Source organism: Lithobates pipiens, unplaced genomic scaffold, assembly GCF_037356315.1.
Source record: "Lithobates pipiens isolate NorthernLeopardFrog02 unplaced genomic scaffold, aLitPip1_a1.2 Scaffold_18, whole genome shotgun sequence".
NCBI classification, from domain to species: domain Eukaryota; kingdom Metazoa; phylum Chordata; class Amphibia; order Anura; family Ranidae; genus Lithobates; species Lithobates pipiens.
Window position 1 is genome coordinate 385,313,312 of NW_027507758.1, and position 20,779 is coordinate 385,334,090.

General features: G+C 41.0%; 1 protein-coding gene across 2 annotated transcripts in view; it reads left to right on the forward strand.

The window, feature by feature from the left end:
• The window catches only part of MCPH1 (microcephalin 1), a 527,088-nt gene that overhangs the window by 203,089 nt on the left and 303,220 nt on the right, over positions 1–20,779 (forward strand). For both annotated transcript variants that reach the window (XM_077487779.1, XM_077487778.1), the window contains exons 10-11: positions 8,904–8,941; positions 20,418–20,580. In XM_077487779.1, the coding sequence (XP_077343905.1) occupies positions 8,904–8,941; positions 20,418–20,580 (201 nt within the window). The remainder of the gene's footprint in view (positions 1–8,903; positions 8,942–20,417; positions 20,581–20,779) is intronic.

Below are 20,779 nucleotides of genomic sequence, written 5' to 3' on the forward strand. Positions count from 1 at the left end.
TCTGATTCTCTGTCCGATTCGGATTCTGCCTATGGAACCCGTTACAAGCAGCGGGTCTGATACTGAATCAGAAGAGGAATATGTGCCCGTGAAAAGAATGCGTTCTGGCGTGGAGCAGCAGCCTACTACCAGCAGCGCAGTGCCGTCCACCCCGAGAGCAGTGCCGTCCACCCCGAGAGCAGTCCCGAGAGCAGTGCCGTCCACCTCGAATAGGGGCCATGCCAGCCTTCCCTATGCCATTCAACACCCCCTGTGGCTGCCCTCTAATTCCGGAGAAGCAAATATCCCCCCCTTCACCGCCCAGCCAGGTGTCCAGGTGAACACCGATGATTTTTCAATGCTAGATTTTTTTCATTTGGCTTTCACCGAAGACTTACTATCATCCATTGTGACCCAGTGCAACCTCTACGCACAGCAGCACATAGTAAGCAACCCTGGCTCTAGTTATGCCCGTCCCTTTCAGTGGAGAGAACTAACTGTAGAGGAATTCAAAATTTTCTTAGGCCTAACTTTTTCTATGGGACTTTAAAGAAAAAAACAATTGTACTCCTATTGGTCTACCAAACCTGTCCACCAGATGCCACTCTTCTCATCCCTTATGCCAAGATCACGATACGTAATGATTATGCGGTTCCTCCACTACAATGACAACACCCAGTGCCTTCCCCGAAATGACCCAGCTTTTGACAAACTATTTAAAATTCGGCCACTCCTAAATTATTTCTCTGAAAAATTTCCCCAATTATATACCCCCGAACAGAATATTTCCGTGGATGAGTCCCTTGTAAAATTCTCAGGCAGGCTTGGCATCAAACAGTTTATCCCCAGCAAAAGGGCCCGATATGGGGTTAAAATGTACAAACTTTGTGACCGAGCCACGGGATACATCTACTCCTTCCTTGTGTACGAAGGGAAGGACTCCCAACTGCACCCCCCTGAATGCCCAGAGTACATTGGAGCCAGCGGAAGAGTGGTCTGGCATCTTGTCTATCCACTCCTTGGAAAGGGATACCATCTTTATGTGGATAATTTTTATACGAGCTTGCCCCTCTTCCGCAATCTTCACCGGAGAGACACCCCAGCATGTGGTACAGTGAGAGCCAATAGAAAGGGCTTCCCACAAAAACTCGTCAATGAAAGGCTACAACGAGGGGAGACGGCATCTTTGCGGAACCAGGAGCTATTGGCTGTCAAGTGGAGGGACAAACGAAACGTCCACATGCTGACGACAATCCATAATGACACCTACATAGAAGTCTCCAGAAGAAACGGCCCAATCCAGAAACCAGCCTGCATCTATGATTACAATTTGTTTATGGGAGGAGTGGACTTTAACGATCAGATGATTGAACCATACCTTCCCACAAGAAAATCCCGCCACTGGTATAAAAAAGTGTCCATTTATCCTTTTCAGTTTGGCCATGTATAACACTTATGTTCTTTACCAAAAATCTACAGAGAACCCCGTATCCTATTTGTACTACCAAGAAGAAGTCATTTCCGCCCTTTTGTACCCTGAAGGCCCACCAGAAACTATTCGCTCTGATTGTGTGAGCAGACTCCACGAGCGCCACTTTCCTGACAAAATCCCCCCCAGTGAAACAGGCTGCAGACGTCAGGCCGCGTACACACGCGCGGACTGTTCGCCCAACTTTGTCCGTCCAACAGTTTCGGCAAACAGTCCGCTCAAACTTAGCATGGACGGACATGGCCACACACGACGGACGAACAGTTTGCTGAAACCGTGCGCGATGACGTGAACGGCACGTACGACGGGACGAAAAATACGACGTCCTATACACTGCATTATAGCTTTCGGCGTGAAAATCCTTTCTGAGCATGCGCGCAACTTTGTTTGACGAACAAGCCTACACACGAGCAGACTGTTCGCTGAAACAAGGTTTCAGCGGACAGTTTTACGGAATTTCCGAAAAACCTTGTCCGTCCAACTGTCTGCTGAAACTGTCCGCTGAAAGCCTACACACGAGCGGACTGTCCGCCCAAACACTGTTCAGCGGACAAAGTTGGGCGAACAGTCCGCGCGTGTGTACGCGGCCTCAGAAAAAATGCCGGGTGTGCTCCAGAGGAGGAATTAGAAGAGACACCACATTTTATTGTCCCGATTGTCCTTCCCAACCAGGCCTCTGTATAGGTGAATGCTTCCGCCGTTACCATACTTCTCTACATTATTAGGGAAGTATGGTAAACGTAATTCTCATTTCCTGTCATTTTCCTCCACACCCCTTATGCCACTGCACTGAACTGTACATACCTCTGCCTTCTCCGACACCGACCCTGGCCTGTTATACGACCAAGCTTTTGCCTAACGCTAAACATACCTCTGCCTTCTCTGGAACTGACCCTGGCCTGTTATACGACCAAGCTTTTGCCTAACGCTAAACATACCTCTGCCTTCTCCGGAACTGACCCTGGCCTGTTATACGACCACGCTTCTGCCTAACGCTAAACTGTACCTGCCTCTGCCTTCTCTGGAACTGACCATGGACTGTTTGACCACGTTTTTTGCCTGCCTCTTGGATTGATCTTTTACCCTGCTATGCTAGTGGGAACAAAAGGGGTCGCACATATGTGAGGGGCTCCAGAATAGTTTTTCTGGATGAAGAAAACTAATTTTTTAGTTTTCTTATTCCCGAATTAGGGACTGGAGACTCAGAGGCTTCAAAGAGATTTGGGCGGGAGAAGCCTCTACCCCTTTCCCCATTATTTCATAGCCTGCTACTTGGACCATGTTCCTGCTTAATACCAGGATGGACAATATTCCTGCCTGCTGCCTGGACAATTCCATTCACTGTCGCTAACCACGTCCCTGCCTGCTGCCTGGATCAGGGCTCTCCTGCAGACAATTGGACTACTAAAACCACAGGTAATTTTTTGTTTACCCCTTACTTGGTATGTACGTGCTATGTTAGAAATATGAAGGGCCTTCAAAAATGTGATAGATTGTAAGGAAATTGGATGTGCAAGTTATGTTCCTAGAACACCTGATGATGCTTCTAAGATGTTGGGCCTCTATGTGGCCAGGCTGTGTAAAAGTCTCACACATGTGGTATCGCCATACTCAGGAGGAGTAGCAGAATATATTTTGGGGTGTCATTTTTGCTATGTACATGCTATGTGTTGGAAATATCTTATAAATGGACAACTTTTTGTAAAAAAAATGCATTTTCATTTTTTCCCACATTTTCCAAAAACTTTGGGAAAAAAAATGAACCATTCAAAGGACTCATTATGCCTCATAGATTATACGTTGGGGTGTTTGCTTTCCAAAATGGGGTCACTTTGTGGGCGTTTCCATTTTCCTGGTGCTCCAGGGCCTTCAAAAGTGTAATAGGTGGTTGAGAGATTAGATGGGTAATTTATGCTCCTAGAACGCCTGAAGTTGCTACTTCAATGTTGGGCCTGTGTATGTGGCCAGGCTGTGTAAAAGTCTCACACATGTGGTATCGCCATACTCAGGAGGAGTAGCAGAATATAGTTTGGGGTGTCATTTTTGCTATGTACATGCTATGTGTTGGAAATATCTTATAAATGGACAACTTTTTGTAAAAAAAATGCATTTTCATTTTTTTTCCACATTTTCCAAAAACTTTGGGAAAAAAATGAACCATTCAAAGGACTCATTATGCCTCATAGATTATACGTTGGGGTGTTTGCTTTCCAAAATGGGGTCACTTTGTGGGCGTTTCCATTGTCCTGGTGCTCCAGGGCCTTCAAAAGTGTAATAGGTAGTTGAGAGATTAGATGGGTAATTTATGCTCCTTGAACGCCTGAAGTTGCTACTTCAATGTTGGGTGTGTGTATGTGGCCAGGCTGTGTAAAAGTCTCACACATGTGGTATTGCCGTACTCAAGAGGAGCAGCAGAATTTATTTTGGGGTTTCATTTGTTGAATGTACATGCTGTGTGAGAGAAATAACCTGTTATAATGACAATTTGGTGTGAAAAAAAATGTAATTAAAAAAAATCTTCATTTTGCAAAGAATTGTGGGAAAAAATGACAAGTTCAAAAAACTAACTGTGCCATGTACTAAATACCTTGGAATGTCTACTTTCCAAAATGGGGTCATTTGGGGGGTTTTTGTACTTTACTGGCTTGTTAGGGTCTCAAGAAATGAGATAGGCTGTCAGTACATCAGGTGTGATCAAATTGATACATTTTCAGCGATTGGCACCATAGCTTGTACACCCTATAACTTTCACAGAGAATAAAAAATTTCCACTAATTTGGATTATTTTTACTAAAGATATTTAGCAGTATACATTTTTGGCCAAAATTATGAAGAAAAATTACTTATTTACAAAAAAAATTAATAGAAATGAAGAAAAAAGCATTTTTTTACAAAATTTTCGGTATTTTTTCATTTATAGCACAAAAAATAAAAAACCCAGAGGCGATCAAATACCACCAAAAGAAAGCTCTATTTGTGTGAAAAAAAGGACGAAAATTTCATATGGGTACAGTGTTGCGTGACTGAGTAACTGTCATTCAAATTGTGAGAGCACTGAAAGCTGAAAATTGGTCTGGTTATTAAGGGTGTTTAAGTGCCCAGTTGTCAAGTGGTTAAACTGTATTCTTGACTCTACCATTTCACTTTCTAATATGAACCAGTCAATATACCTAAAACCAAAATATAAGGTATCGAAAAGGTTAGAACTTTTTTTTTTTTTTTTTTTTGCGTACCCGTTGGGAAATGAGAGAAGTTTTTTTATATAGTTTAAATTGCATAACATTTTACTGTGATTATACAGTCTCTTAGATATATCAACAGCTATATTGTTGTTGAACCACAAATTCCTGTGTCTCTCAAACTTTTTTGTAATGGATGAAAGCCCTATTTTTCTATGGTTAAAAAAATGGATCGGACGAAAAATAGATGTGAACTGACAAACGAACCCTTTTTCATCTGTTTTTGCTAGCGGTGCATCGAATGGAAATTTTTGTGGCAAAACCGAAAATGCAGACTGCACTTGGCCAAAAACCAAAACCGAAAATTACAGTTTTTAAAAAATGATTTGTATTTTTATAATTGTATTCAACTTTTTAAATAATATCATTTTAAATGAGTATGAATTTTTTGTTAGCCATTAATGGCATCTTTATTGCAAGGAAAGCTTAACCACTTAAGGACTAGCCTCGTTTTGGAATTTAGGTGTTTACATATTTAAAACAGGTTTTTTTGCTATAAAATTACTTGGAACCCCCAAACATTATAAATTGTTTTTTTTTTTCTAACACCCTAGAGAATAAAATGGCAGTTATTGCAATACTTTCACACCGTATTTGCGCAGCGGTCTTACAAGCGCACTTTTTTGGGGAAAAAATCACTTTTTTTTAATAAAAAATAAGACAACAGTAAAGTTAGTCCAATTTTTTTTTATATTGTGAAAGATGATGTTACGCCGAGTAAACTGATACCCAACATGTCATGCTTCAAAATTGTGCCCGCTCGTGGAATAGCGTCAAACTTTTACCCTCAAAAATCTCCATAGGCGACATTTAAAAAAATTCTACAGGTTGCATGTTTTGCGTTACAGAGGATGTCTAGGGTTAGAATTATTGCTCTCGCTCTACCAATCGTGGTGATACCTCACATGTGTGGTTTGACCACCGTTTTCGTATGCGGGCACTACCCACGAATGCGTTCACTTCTGCGTGCGAGCTCGTCGGGGCAGGATGCTTTAAAAAAAAAAAATCTTATTTTACTTGATTCTATTTATTTTTTACTGTTTAAAAAAAAAATGGGTCACTTTTATTCCTATTACAAGGAATGTAAACATCCCTTGTAATAGAAAAAAAATCATGATAGGTCCTTCTAAATATGAGATCTGGGGTCAAAAAGTCCTCAGATCTCATATTTGGACTAAAATACAAAAAAATAAAAACATCTCTTGTTCCTCAGTCTCTAACCATCTCTTGTATCATGTCTGTAATGCCTTTCTTAAACATAAACACATTGCCAATAGTATTAGCAAAATTTCCATTCGGTGCACCTCTAGCAGACATGATACAGGAGATGGTCAGAGACTGCAGATATAAGAGATCAATGCAGCCTCATCGGTGGCCATCAGATGCAGCCTACCAGTGCCCAGATCACACAGAGCGATGATCTCCCGATGTGTCACGGACCTGGATTTGAATTGCCTGTGCCAGGCGGCCACAGTAACAAAGTCAATTAAAGGAAAAAGAGGGAAGGAAACGGACATAGACCTAGCGACCAAAAATCCAACTGGTCAGGTCAGTGACTGCCGACTCACCCAGGGTTGGGTGGAGTTCACTAATGAAGGACCAAAAGTACTTGGAGGCCAAGAGCGGGGAATAGGGTATCCCCAAAGGGATCCGTACCTCAAAAAGTGAAATGGGAACAGGCAGCGGGGTACTCTTAAAGCTTTATTCAAAAATGAGAAATACGAAATCACAAAACACAAACAGTTTACAATATGTTGTAACAAATGTTAAAATAGACAGCGTTGTTTAATTAAACACTCCCAGGATCACAACCATGCTCATTCATACACATTTCACAGTATCAGTATTGCACATACTATGAAGCATTGATTGGGACTAAAGGGTCTTGGGAAACCTCTGGGATGCTTGCAAGCATTGTGCTATGTGTTTCCCATTGGGACATTCAGGCCCACTATTGCCCTGTGACAGTGCAAAACACAGAGGTAAACCAATGCAGATATACTGGATAGTTTCTGTGAAGCAGCAAAGTTTTGAGGCAAAGTATCTTAACCCTGTAGTCTTCACCAGCACGAAGTTCAGCTATCTTAGTGACACCACAAGATTACGCGGCTAGAGCAGGTATGAGTCAGCATCAATTGAGGTAATTGGTGAGACAGGTGATGTGGGTTGTCACAATGCATCTAAGGATGGTGATTCTGGGAGAAAGGATAATTCAGAACTGTATGTGTCCACCCAAACAAACACACTGATCACTGTCCCCTCTGATGGCTGGACAATGAACAAAATACTGCCTCCTATGATAGATGTCACACTGATTCAATTTCCCTCACAAGAGGTGGGACTTTGTTACAGAGGCCCTTGACACAGGGAGATCTTGCTCTATGTGACAAGGAGAGGAGGAGGGAGGGGAGGACTGGGGCACACCAGGATGACACCCCTGCAATGTGCTGCACCCGGGGCGGACCGCCCCCTTTTTGGTGTCATTATCGGCACCTTTTTTCTTTCTACAGAATGAAAAAACTGTTTTTGGCCGATATGTTTCGGTGACTGAAATTTCGGTGCACCTCCTAGTTTTTGCATTGGTAGTGGATGTAAAAATACTGATGAGAAACGGATGAGCAGCTAATGAAAAACTGATGAACAGCTGATGAAAAACGCATTCTCTGCTGGCAGAACACAATGATTACTGCCAGTGGCTACAGTAATTGCATGCAAAAAGAAAAAGACAAGCTGGTTTTACTGAAATTAATTGATGAATCAACTTTAGTACAATCAGCCTACCCATAGATCAGAGGTGTTAAACTCAATTTCATCGTGGATCGCATCAGAAGTATGGTTTCCCTCAAAGGGCTGGTTGTATCTTGTGTTTGCTATGTGCAGAGTTCAGGAGTGTGCTATGTACAGCGTGCAGTTCCAGGAGTGTCCTATGCACAGAAAAGTGTGCTACTTGCAGAGTTCAGGGATGTGCTGTGTATAGTGTGCAACACCAACCCCACCCACCCCCTCCCTTACCTTGCTCTAATAAATGCTCTATGTAGACGGCTCTCTTTACTACCCATGTATTTGGCTCTGTACTACCTTCCTGTGTAGGTAGGCACTGTTTTGCAGAAATATCATTCTCGCTCTCTGATTTAGGAGAGCTGTCCCCTCCATGCCCTGCTGTGAGGGATCTGTTACATCCAAAAGCCACTGTAAGCAAAGATGCCCCTTGTAAACACAGAATGCTTCTGTATTTACAAGTGACAGCAGGGAGTGGGAGCATGAGAGGCAAAGGTGGCGGAATGGTGTCCTGCCATGTTCCTGCTGCAAAACTTGGTGGGAGGGCCACATGACACGGCCTGGGGTGTCTGATTCTGCCCTCTGGCTTTGTGCTTGACATATGTGCCATAGATGGATAACATTTTGGCTGGTCCTTGCTGAATAGGCTGAGATTTGATCCATCTATGGCCAGCTTTGCACTCTAGGAGTGTCTAATTACTCTCTGCTGGCTTAACGCCTCCATATGTCTCCTCAACTCCCTTCATAACTTTTTATGTATCACTCAGGAAAGGAGTGAAGAGGAATTCTATAGAGTGTCACTTGAGCGACAGCTCTGAGTCTGCTAACAATTATATTTAAAATGGTGGAGCTCAACAGCAGTCTCAGGGCTTTAGGATTCCTTATCCAGGGAGGCTTTTACAGGTAAAGAACATTACTAAAATACAATAAATGCACATATAATATTGTGATAAGATTTTTATGAAATGAATAGTCTGATAACTGGGTCTCTTGAAAGAATAACTAAAACACTATTTAGTGGTCTCCCAAAACAATTACATTCAAGGCATACAGGAATGATAACTGTCACAGTTGCTTGTGCTTTCAATCGAACTGTGAAGCCATCAAATGACCAATGTCATAACTGACCACATGAGCAGCATCACAGCTACAGATCAAATAGGGGCTAAGATGGCAGCATCATTGGCTGTAAACCATAAGAAGGTTTAAATCACCTTAAATGTCAATGCTAAATGGGTATATGAGCAGGTAAAAACATATCAGGATTTTTGTGGCTCATATTAACCATTTTTTCAAGTGTTAGTTAAAATTCTTTTTTGGCATTTTTACAATACTGAAACTAGATTAGGTGATTTCCAGTTTGGATATCAGTCATAATTGTGAAAGCCTGTTGATAACATTTGTTTTTGTTTTTTCAGGTTACACGATCATTGGTTATGACAAGCATGAGCACTGAGTAAGTGTTTCCATTTCTCAAATTCATGCTTTTATTTGTTCTGTAAATAATATTTTAACTGAGCATGGCCAATGGGAAAATCAAGTTTAGCTAATGTATTATCATTTTGCGAATTGGATATCCCCAAAATGTGTATGCAGCAACGTTTCTGACGTGCCGTCTTTAGTGTTTTTTAAAGGGTACTTGCATTGTTATGGTTACAGTTGAATGTTCATTTCTGTAAAGAATTTTTATTTAAGCAGCTCATTGTATATCTAATATTCCTCACTTTCAATTCGACTTGTTGAATGCTGAAGGTGTTTTGCTGCTCATCAAAGTGGCTTCCTCAAATCAAATGAATGTTGAAATAAAATCTGAATATCTTTTTGTGCTCACTGTAAATGTTCCTGTAAATGTTCTTATGTAAACCTCATAAGTATATGTGGGTGAGATGTCCCAAGCATATTTAGCGGTACCAACATCTGCAATTGCTAGAGTATATTTAATAACACCAACTAAACATTTTTGGAACCTTACCAGTTCCATACAGCAAAGACATAAGAACCATTTTAAACCTCTATTAATTCAGTTTATTAGAATACATATTAAAATAGCATTGTTAAGCCCCGTTTGCCGGTACAAAAAATACTGACCGGCATTCGGCCCGTGTGTATGTCGGTTGGTCTGTCTTGACAAAAGCCGGCCGTTCAGTCGGCTTCCGTCGGACGTGCATGCTGGAAAACCAGCAGCTGGCCAACTCCTGTTTAGCACTCATAGCCAATGGCAGAGAGCGCTGATCTAAGTGTTCTTGGGGGGCGGTGTGTCCCTCTGTCAGAACACAACAGCTTAGCTGGAGAGATTGCTGAACTAACCTCGCATGGAGCTGTCAGGTTGCATAAAGAAAAACAAAAAACTGTAGTGTGTACCAGGCTTGAAGGGTTACTAAACCCTTGTTTTTTTGTTTTTAAATAATTATCATATCATAACCTCCTTCACTGTGCAGTTGGTTTTGCACAGAATAGCCCGATACTCCTCTTCTGGGGTCCCTCAGCGGCGCTGGTGGCTCCTCCTCTTCTCAAGCACCCCGTCTGAGAAGCGTTGTCCTTCGGGACACCTGTGCGGGCGTGCTCCCGAGTCCTGCTTCTGTGTCTGTTGACCCGGTGCACGCGTCATTGGATTCGATTGACAGCAGCGGAAGCCAATGGCTGGGCTGCTATCAATCTATCCAACCAGGACATGAGACACCAGCTAGAGCTGGTGTGCTTGACCCCAGGGAGAAAAATACCGGGTTCAGGTGAGTAAAACGGGACACTGGGGGGCTGCAGCATGACAGAAGGTTTTTCACCTTAATGCATAAAATGCATTAAGGTGAAAAACCACAAGAGTTTACAACCCCTTTAAGAATTCACTGAGAATTCCACCTCCTTGGATATAAACTTTTAATTAAAGAGTAATAGGAACTATTTTGAACACCTCAAGATCATTCTTCTATTCAATATAGATCTCATAATTTGTTAAACTTATGTTGTATATGTACATGTAGACAATTCAAACCAGCAGCACCACACATATACATGTCAGCAGATTGAGTTGGAACTTGGTTTTGCTGAAAGCCACATCAACTCCTTTTAGGAGTGTAGCGGTGAAAAAACAGTAAATGGCAATCACTGACAAATCTTGTTTCCACAATATTCTAAATGATCCATGCACACTAGACAACTGAAAAAAAAATGCCAGAACTGCTGGCAGAAAAAAAGCAGCATCAAAACGCTTCTATACAGCATATAGTACATGCACCTAGGTGCATCTGCATTTATATAAGCATTTTTCCCCAAAGTTCTAGACTTATGTACACTTAAGAACACTTGACACGCCAAAACACCACATTTAGGCGTGTCATGCGGTTTTTCTGCCTGAAAGCTTCTCTTAAAAATGCACTTGTGGTGATGATTTTTTTTTTTCAGCCTGTAAACGCTCCTTTACATACTTGTCTGTAAACAATCAAATGTGCATGGACACATAGGCTAACATAGAGTTGCTTCTACAGGCTGCAAGAAAAGAAAAACACCAAATCCCTGTATAAGCAGCATTTTTAATGCCAACTGTACAATGAGGTCTTTTTCCTACAAAAACATATCGCTGATTAATTCTGACTACGTCTTCATGGCTGTGGGTGGACAATCAGCTATGGACACATAGGAGGCAGCCTAAAGGGATTATAGTGAGGAATGTCCCTAACCAGCATATGCCTGCAAATTGGTATCCACATGACTTCATGTTAATTTAGTGTGTTAAGCTCTTCAAATTGATGATTTTAAAGCTCTAGTGTTATTCATAAAGTGAAAAATGCTTGAAATGGCAGTATGTAATTCCTATCCTAAAGGTTTTTATTGCAGCAATGCTAGTCCCATGATGCGCTCTACAAATAAAGACATGAACGCTTGTCAATAGGTTCATTTGTAGTATCCAGAAAATGGGGAGGATAAAAAGAAACTTACCATTGATCTTTTGATTTAAAAATCTGCATGTATTTCTGATTTCCAATAGTCCAAATAGTTCAAACAAAATGTATAAGTGTCCAATCATCATATCTCTGAGTCACCACTAAATATAAAAAAGGAAATTGACTCTCTTGCTTGGTCCCCCAGATTCCCAAAGACTGTCCAATCTCACAGCACTTCAGCCACCAACTGGCTTCTGCTCTGAATTGGGTATACATTTAAACAAAGAGGCTAAGCTCTCAGGACACTGAAACCTCTGTCTCTCCATTACCTCCCATGCCTACCTCGAAGAGGAAAGGACAAACTGGGCAAGGTCATCCCTTCCCTTAAATCCTCTTCAAAAACCACTGCTGCCCCTTGCAAGCACCATAGTTCCACCTACTACCTTGTCAGGTGCAGCCATGCATAGATAATGTGATGCTGCAATAAAGCGCAGCAGCATCGTCATCTCCCTGCCTGCCCACTCCAGCCCTGCCAAAGGCCCAATGGAGTTGGAGGGAACAGAAACATTCCAGCCTAGATAATTTAACTGAGTCTTGTTACGGCTACTGTGGGCTGTAACCTAGGTCTGCCTGCTAAGCTCCCCCTTGTGTTCAGCCAGGGGACAGCATCACACTCTTGCAAAATCCAAACATTTATCAAGCCACAATGTCAGCACTTCTGTTCCACATGGATAACATGTGCATAGCATACAGTATATAACTAGCAAAAAATTTGCTTATATCACCATATTCAGTTTTTTTTTTTTTTTATAACAGTAGTTTCACAAAGCAAACTGGAAATCGTAGAGCAGACTACTCATGTTACTTTACAAGAATGACATGAAACTAGGCGCCTCATTCACGTCAGATAGGATGGTGGTGCATAATTTGTAAACCCACTGCATTTCACATTGTAACAAAAGCTTATCAAATTCACTGCTTTTGGGTTCCAGGTGGACAGAGTCTAGAGCTGTAAATCATATATAGGATCCAGGTGGACAGAGTCTAGAGCTGTAAATCATATATAAGATCCAGGTGGATAGAGTCTAGAGCTAGGTAGGATGCATTGCAATGCATTGCAAGCAGATCAAACACCATTATTAATCTCATATAAATCGCATGTTTTGTGTAATCTACATAATAATACCCATACTTAGACTGGAAGATAAATCATTCTCATGGTCCTAAGGTCTGCATAATGAAATGATTACAAATTAACATAGTAACAGTATTTTCATGCCCTGCATTTAAAGGTAGCAACCCTTATGCATGGATCACCTCACCGGGTCCTGGAATAATGGCCTTTACCTAACTTGTCTCTTGTTAATTGAGGCTTACAATACATAATCTTAGGTTTATCCTTAATGAAACTCGCTATTTGGGGATCTGTTTTTGCAAATATTTTTTTGGAACTGTTGGTAGGTATCAACACGTGATTTTCACTGCATTGGGTTTAGTGATCTTGTCACTGCTAAACAGGGGAGAATTATGGGATTTAAATTTTTCCCTAATATAGGCTTTTTTTAAAGATTGTGGTTCTGTACCAGTTGTAGGAGTCTACCCAAGTTGGATTATTTACAGAAGTCACTTTAGTGGAAACAATTGCATCTAAGAAACAGACACTGGCTATATGGCATATAGGAGATCTGGTTCCTATTGCATAATCGCATTGATTTTCATATTTAAATCATTCATATTTAGACATGCTAGAAAGTCATCCAGTGCATTGTTGGCGCCATCCCAGATAATGAACACCTTGTTCATTTACCTGTACACAGATGAGGCATCCTTCCTGAAATGATGGTTCTTATACCTCCCCAGTTACGGATTAGTATAGGATGGGGCACAACATGTCTCCATCGCCACACCTTGGCCCTCAAGGTAATGGATAGTATTAAAAGTGAATGCATTTTGTGCCACTAAATTCCAAGAGCTCAAACACAAACTCGTTATATTCCCATTGCTGGTGACCTCTATAAATTTATAAAAGTCATTTGTAGACCTTTTTAAATGTGGGATGCTAATGTACAGGGCCTCAAAATCTATAGCTACTAACCATGAATCATGAGGGGCATGTAAGCCTTCAATATTTTGTAACTGGTTACATGAGGTCTTCAATGTATATCAAATAGTTCAATTACTTTTTTCCATTAATCCACTGTCAGGATTGGAGGGGTTAACGGGCAGCTGTGAGACAGTTTAGTCAACTGAAAAGGCTTTATTCAGCGAAAACAGAAAAATGTACATGCTTTGTCTTCATAGGCAGGTCAAAACTGCAAAACAACTCTTCATAGCTGTATGAGAACGTTTGTTTTAAACCATTCTCAGCATCCCAGCCACAGCATGTAACATAGTACAGTCCCAATGCAGGCAAGCTCACCCTGCAGGTTCAAGTCAGAGGCAACAGGGGTCCCTCCAGCTTCAAGCTCCTCAGCATTGATAGCTAAACGGCCATTCCTTTCAACCTCTGACCAGGTGCCTAATAAGCAGGCCTGAAAAAGAAGTACTTGCCCTGTTTCATTAACCCTTCCCAGGCTGCTTCTCCACACCACCCATATCCAACACAGAAGGTCCGACTGGAGGATGATCCTTCTGGAGAGGTAAAGCTTCACTCGATTATTGCACATATCTGGAAGAAATGCACAAAGCACACCATGATTTAAGAAAGAATACCCGTGCCTTCTATATTTAGACGACCTTTTCTTATTCTGGATTTAATCTTTAACCACTTCAGCTCTGGAAGAATTTACCCCCCCCCTTGACCAGGCGATTTTTTATTTTTTTTTGCGATACGGCACTGCGTCACTTTAACAATTGCGGGTACCTGGCGCTCATCGCTGCGGACGCGCCTGCTACAGGGTCTTAAAGAGCCGACGTACAGCTGCGAAGGCTCGCGCAGGAGATCCATCCTGCTGCAGTATAACTGTGCCAGCTGGTCGGGAAGGGGTTAAAGTGCTTGTAAAGCCTTTTTATTTTTAAAATAACACATGTTATGTGGCAGCCCTGATCCTCCTCCTTTTGGGGTCCCCTGAAGCTCCACCCCCCACCAAGTACCCTCGCTATGGACGCACGTGTGTGTGCTCGCTCCCTAGCTCCGCTCTGAGTGTCCATAAGAAGGAAGCTTGGCCCGCTCCCTTGTCACTGGCTTTGATTGACAGCAGCAGGAGCCAATCTGGAGTGAGATACCCAGGAGAGACTCAGCTCCTGTGCACATCACTTGATTGAGATTGGGCTAAGATATGTATTTAGGGAGGCTGTGGGGGGAGCTGCATGCAGTTTTTTTTTTTTTTTTTTTTACCTTGCTGCATTAAATGCAAAATGAAACGCATAAAAGAAACCACCTGCCTTTACAAACTCTTTAAGGCCCTCGCAGTGTATAGCGATCTTCCCTCATACATTTGTCAGTGCTTCTTCCATATGGAGTGCTTCACTTTTTACACCTTTTTCTACAATTTGCATGCTCTCAGTCTTCCTGTTGGAATGTATTTTACTTTTGCAGCTGAACGGTCAAGCAACATTCACAACCTTTGTACTTGTTTCCGTAAATTGTAACTGAATATGTGACTGTTATGTGTGGAAAATTATTGCTAGTTAAATGATCTCCTAGTGATCTACCACTTGCAAGAATGTCTGTAGTCTTTATTTGATACAGGTTGCAAGCAGAAACAATATGCTAGAATGTATAACCGCTATTGGACTGTTTATTGTGTTTGACCACTGAAACAAAAATGTGATTTTCTACTTGGATTACCACATTTAGCACCTTTTTGCATTTTAAATATGGACCCTAATATGTTTATGCTTTATAGAATCTCAGTTCTCACAAAAGGATTTCAATAACATATTGCATACTTAGTGATTGTAAAGGTTCTTTTAAAAAACAAAAACAATAAACATGTCATATTTACCTGCTCTGTGCAAGGGTTTTGCACAGAGCGGCCAGTTCCCCCTCTTCTGAGGTCCCCCATTGCCACTCCTGGCTCCTCTTCTCCAGCGGCCCCACAGAGAGCCGTTTCTATGGACAGGGGCTTGGGATCAAGCCTGCACAAGTGCCCCCATATAAAGCAGCTTTCTATGGTGAGCACTCGCCAAAAAGGAGTAACACTGGCGCTTGACCTGGGAAGAAGAGAATTGGGGCTACTCTATGCAAAACCATTGGACAGAGCAGGTAATTATTACATGTTTGTTATTTTAATGTAAAATAAAACCTTTACTATCACTTTAAATCTGCTAGTACATTCCAGCTCCTTCATCCAGAGCAGTGTTAATTTTGTCGATTAAAACAACCAAAACATTTTAGTGGACTAACATGACTAAAACATTTTAGTCGACTAAATGAATACTATTTTAGTCGACTAAAATATGACTAATCTATTGAGATGACTAAAATACGACTAAAACTAAAAGCCATTTTAGTCAAAAGACTAAAATGAGACTAAAACTAAAACAATTGCAGAAGACTAAAATGGTAAAACTAAAATGTAATTTTAGTCCTAAGACTAAAATTAACACTGATCCAGAGTGGGTGCACTCTAATACAGGAGGTATGTTACTGGCCAGATCACCAGTTAAAAAACTGGTAAAAAATAAAACGTATGGAGCTACTACAGCTAATGATTTGAAATAGAAGAATTCTCTGTTAAGATCAATGGCACTTCTATCAGTCTTGTCCACACATGCCAGGGTGCTAGGGGTAACCTTAGACTCTGAACTGTTCTTTCAGGCCTACATCCAATCCTTGTCCAAATCATGCTGCCTTAGCCGCCGCAACATCTCTAGAATACGCCCCTTTTTAACTGACACCACTAAGCTTCTAATTCACTCTTGGTTATCTCTCGCCTCGACTACTGCAACTCCCTACTTATTGGATTATCTTTGCATAGACTACCCCCCCCCCCCCCCCCCTTAGTCCATAATGAATTCCACTGCAAGACTCATCCACCTTACCAACCATTCAGTGTCCTCCACCCCTCTCTGCCAATCCCTCCACTGGCTTCCACTTACCCAACGAATAAAACTCTAACAATAATTTACAAAGCCATCCTTAACTATGCCCCCAGCTATATCACTAACCTAGTCTAAAAATACCAACCAAGCCACACTCTACAGTCATCCCAAGACCTCCTAGCTCCCTTGTCACCTCCTCCCATGCTCGCCTCAAGGATTTCCCCAGAGCTTCTCCCATCCTTTGGAACTCCCTACCTAAATCTGTCCAACTGTCCCCTAATCTATCCATCTTTAGACTACCCCTGATCTTTAAAGAAGCCTAACCTGCTTCTAACTAATACACTGTTTTACTTTCTCCATCTGCTCTTCCCCCACAGCTATCACCTTTTGTATCAATTGACCCTCCCTTTTAGATTGTAAGCTCTAATGAGCAGGGCCCTCTGATTTCTCTTGTACCAAATTGTAACGCAACCGTAATGTCTGCCTTAATTTTGTTAAGCGATGCGCAAACTGTTGGCGCGATATAAATCCTGTATAATATAATAACTTTAAATTCCTTATCTTTTATGCTTGAGTCGGCCTTTTGAGAGCATCAAATTCAAAGCATCATCATGATAGCCAGGCAACTAGCATTTTCAAAATGAGGTTACTGGCTTTTTACAATATGATTTGGCAGGTTTTCACTGTATTAACATTTGTTAGGCATATCATTTAATTTGGGGGGCGTTCATCGATGTGTTACTTTTAAGACTGTGTAGCTTTTTCAATCACACTGCTCACAGTGCTGCTGTTTCTACTAGGGCTAACCTACAAACCTCCAAAATAAGGGGGGAGAGAAAGATACCCCAAACTAAGGGTTAATAAGGGGTTAAATAGAAAATTTACAGCTGCATGTCTCCCCTTCCTGAAGTGGCCAAAGACCTTTTCTTGCTTATCCCTGCGTATTATGCTATGTTAAATATTTTTAGAATGCGCTTAAGGTTTTTTTTTTTGTTTTGCTTTTTAATTTGCTAAAGACTGCATAGACAAACTCGTCATTAGTTACTGAGGATAATTATGACACAGACTTTAAGGCTGATATTACCAAAAGGGCTGTTTAAAAAGCTTTTAAATTTGTATTGTGTACCTTAACATTAAATTTATTGACTCAAGGTCTAGTTACTGTGTGGTAATCGTAGGGGACCATTTTCACACACTTGAAGACATAAGTAAACATTAAACAGTTTTTATGGTTCCAAATTCTAAAATACTGACCTTCTGGATGCCCAAGAAAGTTGGTGTTGAAGGCAAAAGAAATGAGGCAGAACTCGGAGGAAATACTTTCACTGGAGAACAAAACTCACCCCTACCTTTTAGCCACCTTATCTCCAGTATCTCTGGAGACTCCTGCTTTGTACATTGCTGCACAGAAATGGGGCTCAGGTAAGTATTAGGGGGGCAAGGAGGGCTGCTGCATACAGAAGGATTTTTATCTTATTGAATAGAATGCATTACGATAAAAACCCTTTTGACTTTACAACTGCAAGTTTCCTAATTCTCTATCTCCATCGAGCCTGCCTCCCTAGCCCACTGAACTAATTCCCTAAGCTGATCAACCACTAGAAGTTATCATCTCCAATGGCAACAACCACCCCATGTTCAAATCCTGACCATTAAAAGTAATGCCAGGTAGGCAACGCTAGTATCTAATGTCCCCTACACTTGAATGGAATGTTGCACCTGCCTAAAGCCGACGAGAAGGGCCGAAGGCGGCCCGGAGGCCGACGAGAGGCGCCGAAGGCGGCCGAGAACTACCGCGCCATCTTTAAAAATAAAAGTTGAATATAAAACTGAGAATGTTGAAAAATACACTAACAAGGGGACAACGATGGACAAGGCTGCATATGACACTGACAAGGCTTCAGATGGACACTGATAAGGCTGCATTGATTGGCATTTAAATGCAAGTTTTTTTTCCCCTTAAACTTCCTTCCTAAAAGTTTTTTGCCTTAAAATTCCCTCCTAAACTTGGGGTGCGTGTTATACGCCGACGCGTGTTATACGCCGATAAATACGGTTTATCATGTGACATAGGTCCTTCCCCTCTGCTTCAACCCAATATTGCATGCTGGCAAAACTGAAGCACTGCTGGGAGTGGGAGAGGTTATGCAGGGTTGAGTCGTGCTTTGCTATTTGCCAGGGTCGAATCACCTAGAGGTAGAGCACGACCTAATGCTCTAAGAATTTTTCTCCTTTGGCCTCTAATATACTCAAAGAAAGGGATTTTAGTCAAGTCAAAAATCCCATTGTTAGTTTTTTTTTTTTTTTACTATTTTGGGGATATATCACTTCACAACGTATGCCATGCAAATGCATGCCAATGCTTATAAAAATTTAATCCAATGTGCAAGACAATGCAGATTACATGCATATCAACGCACTTACATTTTCAAAGTGTCACGACGAGGTTTTATATACAGTATGATGTGAAAGGACCCTTAAGCCTTGTACAGACGGTACGATTGTTGGCCAACTGAGCATCTGATTTTTGTCAAATGTGCGTGTGCCTGGATCTTGTCTTGCATACTAATGGTACACAATTGTCGGCCAACAAACACTAACGTAGTGACGTGCTACGAGGAATTTCAGTTATCGAGCGCCAACCTTTGGGCCCCTTCTGCTAATTTCGTGTTTGGTGAGCATTGATTCCGACCATGCGTGTTTGTACTTTCAACTTTTGTGTGACGGACTTGTGTACTGACCATCAGAAAATCTGACAATCAACCCTTTTCCGCTGAAAATTTACTAGCATGTCGTCCAACATTTGTTGGCAGAAAGTTGGATAACGATTGTCAAAAGGAACATACTAACGGTAATATTTTAAGACAACAGTTAGTCAACAGACAATCCCCTGCCAACAATCTGATCGCGTGTACGAGACTTTAGACCAGCGCTTTCCACAAAAGTGCAATAGCATTCTTAGGTAAGTAATGGAGAATAAAGTTTTTCTTTTACATTGAATCATGACTTGGAGCAGTATATGCAGGTCAAATATGCATAATCCTGCCCTTAGTTTGAATAAACCAAGAGCCCTTTAGCTATGCCTGTGTTAATGAGCAATATATGACCCTCTTAGAGGTCGATTCTTGCATAATAAATCAAACCAGAAGTAAATTTAAGTGTTTATATTGGACTTGATGTTTCAGTATACACACTGTATGAAATTACTAGGTCGCTAATCTAAATATATATTTGTATCCTTATATAGTGAGTTAGGCAGAACTTAAATCCCATAAATGATGGGAAATGCTTTTATTTTTCATAACTGGAGGTTTTTCCCAATTTTTTTACTAAGTTTCTATTGTTGCCATAAAACATTGTTAACTCTTTAGTTTGCTAGAAGTTGTTACTTCACATCTAAACTGAACATCCAAACAAATGCTGCACATATGCTTCACCTAATATAAAGGCTATGTTGGGCAAACTGGAGAAGAACGGTGAACTTGGTGTTCTGTAGCAACTACTGTATGTGTTAATCTCCTATCCTGAAGTACAAAAATAACCGGTGAAGTTGAATTGGTTTTTAAAGGGATTGTAAACCACACCTTTAAAAAAAAAAAATGAAACTCTGCCAGACAATGGCATTATGTGCTAGTATGCATCGCATACTGGCACATTATAAAATACCTACCTTAGAACGAAGCCATCCAGCGGCACACTGTTACCGCTGACAGGGCTTTCATCTATAGTTTCTCTTTGCTTTTTAGCTGAGGGTCCATTGGGGTTTGCTGAAAAACGTGTTCGGAACTAAATATTAAATTTATACTGGAAATCCAATGAAAGGGGAGAAATATTTTCAGAAGATTCTCTGGTGCCATAGCTGCAAACATGCCATATACAGTGCAACAATGATATTCATAGAAGATGGAACAAGTGTTAAAATAAGCAGTTTACGGCACAAATATACGCAAATAAAAAACTATGTGTTTTAAAATATGTCCATGTATTGCTGCTGTGATGTAGTTCAAAACTGAACAATGCTGGAATTAGTTATAAAGAGTTGCTTTATTTTTATTTTATTTTCTTCAGGAAACAGAACACTGTAATACAAGTTGTAAAAACGCTTGGAAGCTTCATCTTTTCAGACAGTGTTTGCGAAAGTACATCACATGTAGTTTCTGGAAGTGCACGGCGCACACTGAATGTTATCTTAGGAATTGCAAGAGGTTGCTGGATTCTATCATATGATTGGGTAAGTAATTGATATTCAATTTACATTAGTTAGACGGAATCACAGTTCAAACTGCGTTTTCATAAATAAACCAATTTGTACATACACTGTGAAAGTAAATCTGTCACTTAACAGTGAAAAATACCCCATTAATGCTATAGCCAGATTAAAAGCCGAATGGCAATTTATAGCTACTGTCAAACATTTTTTCCTTAAGAAA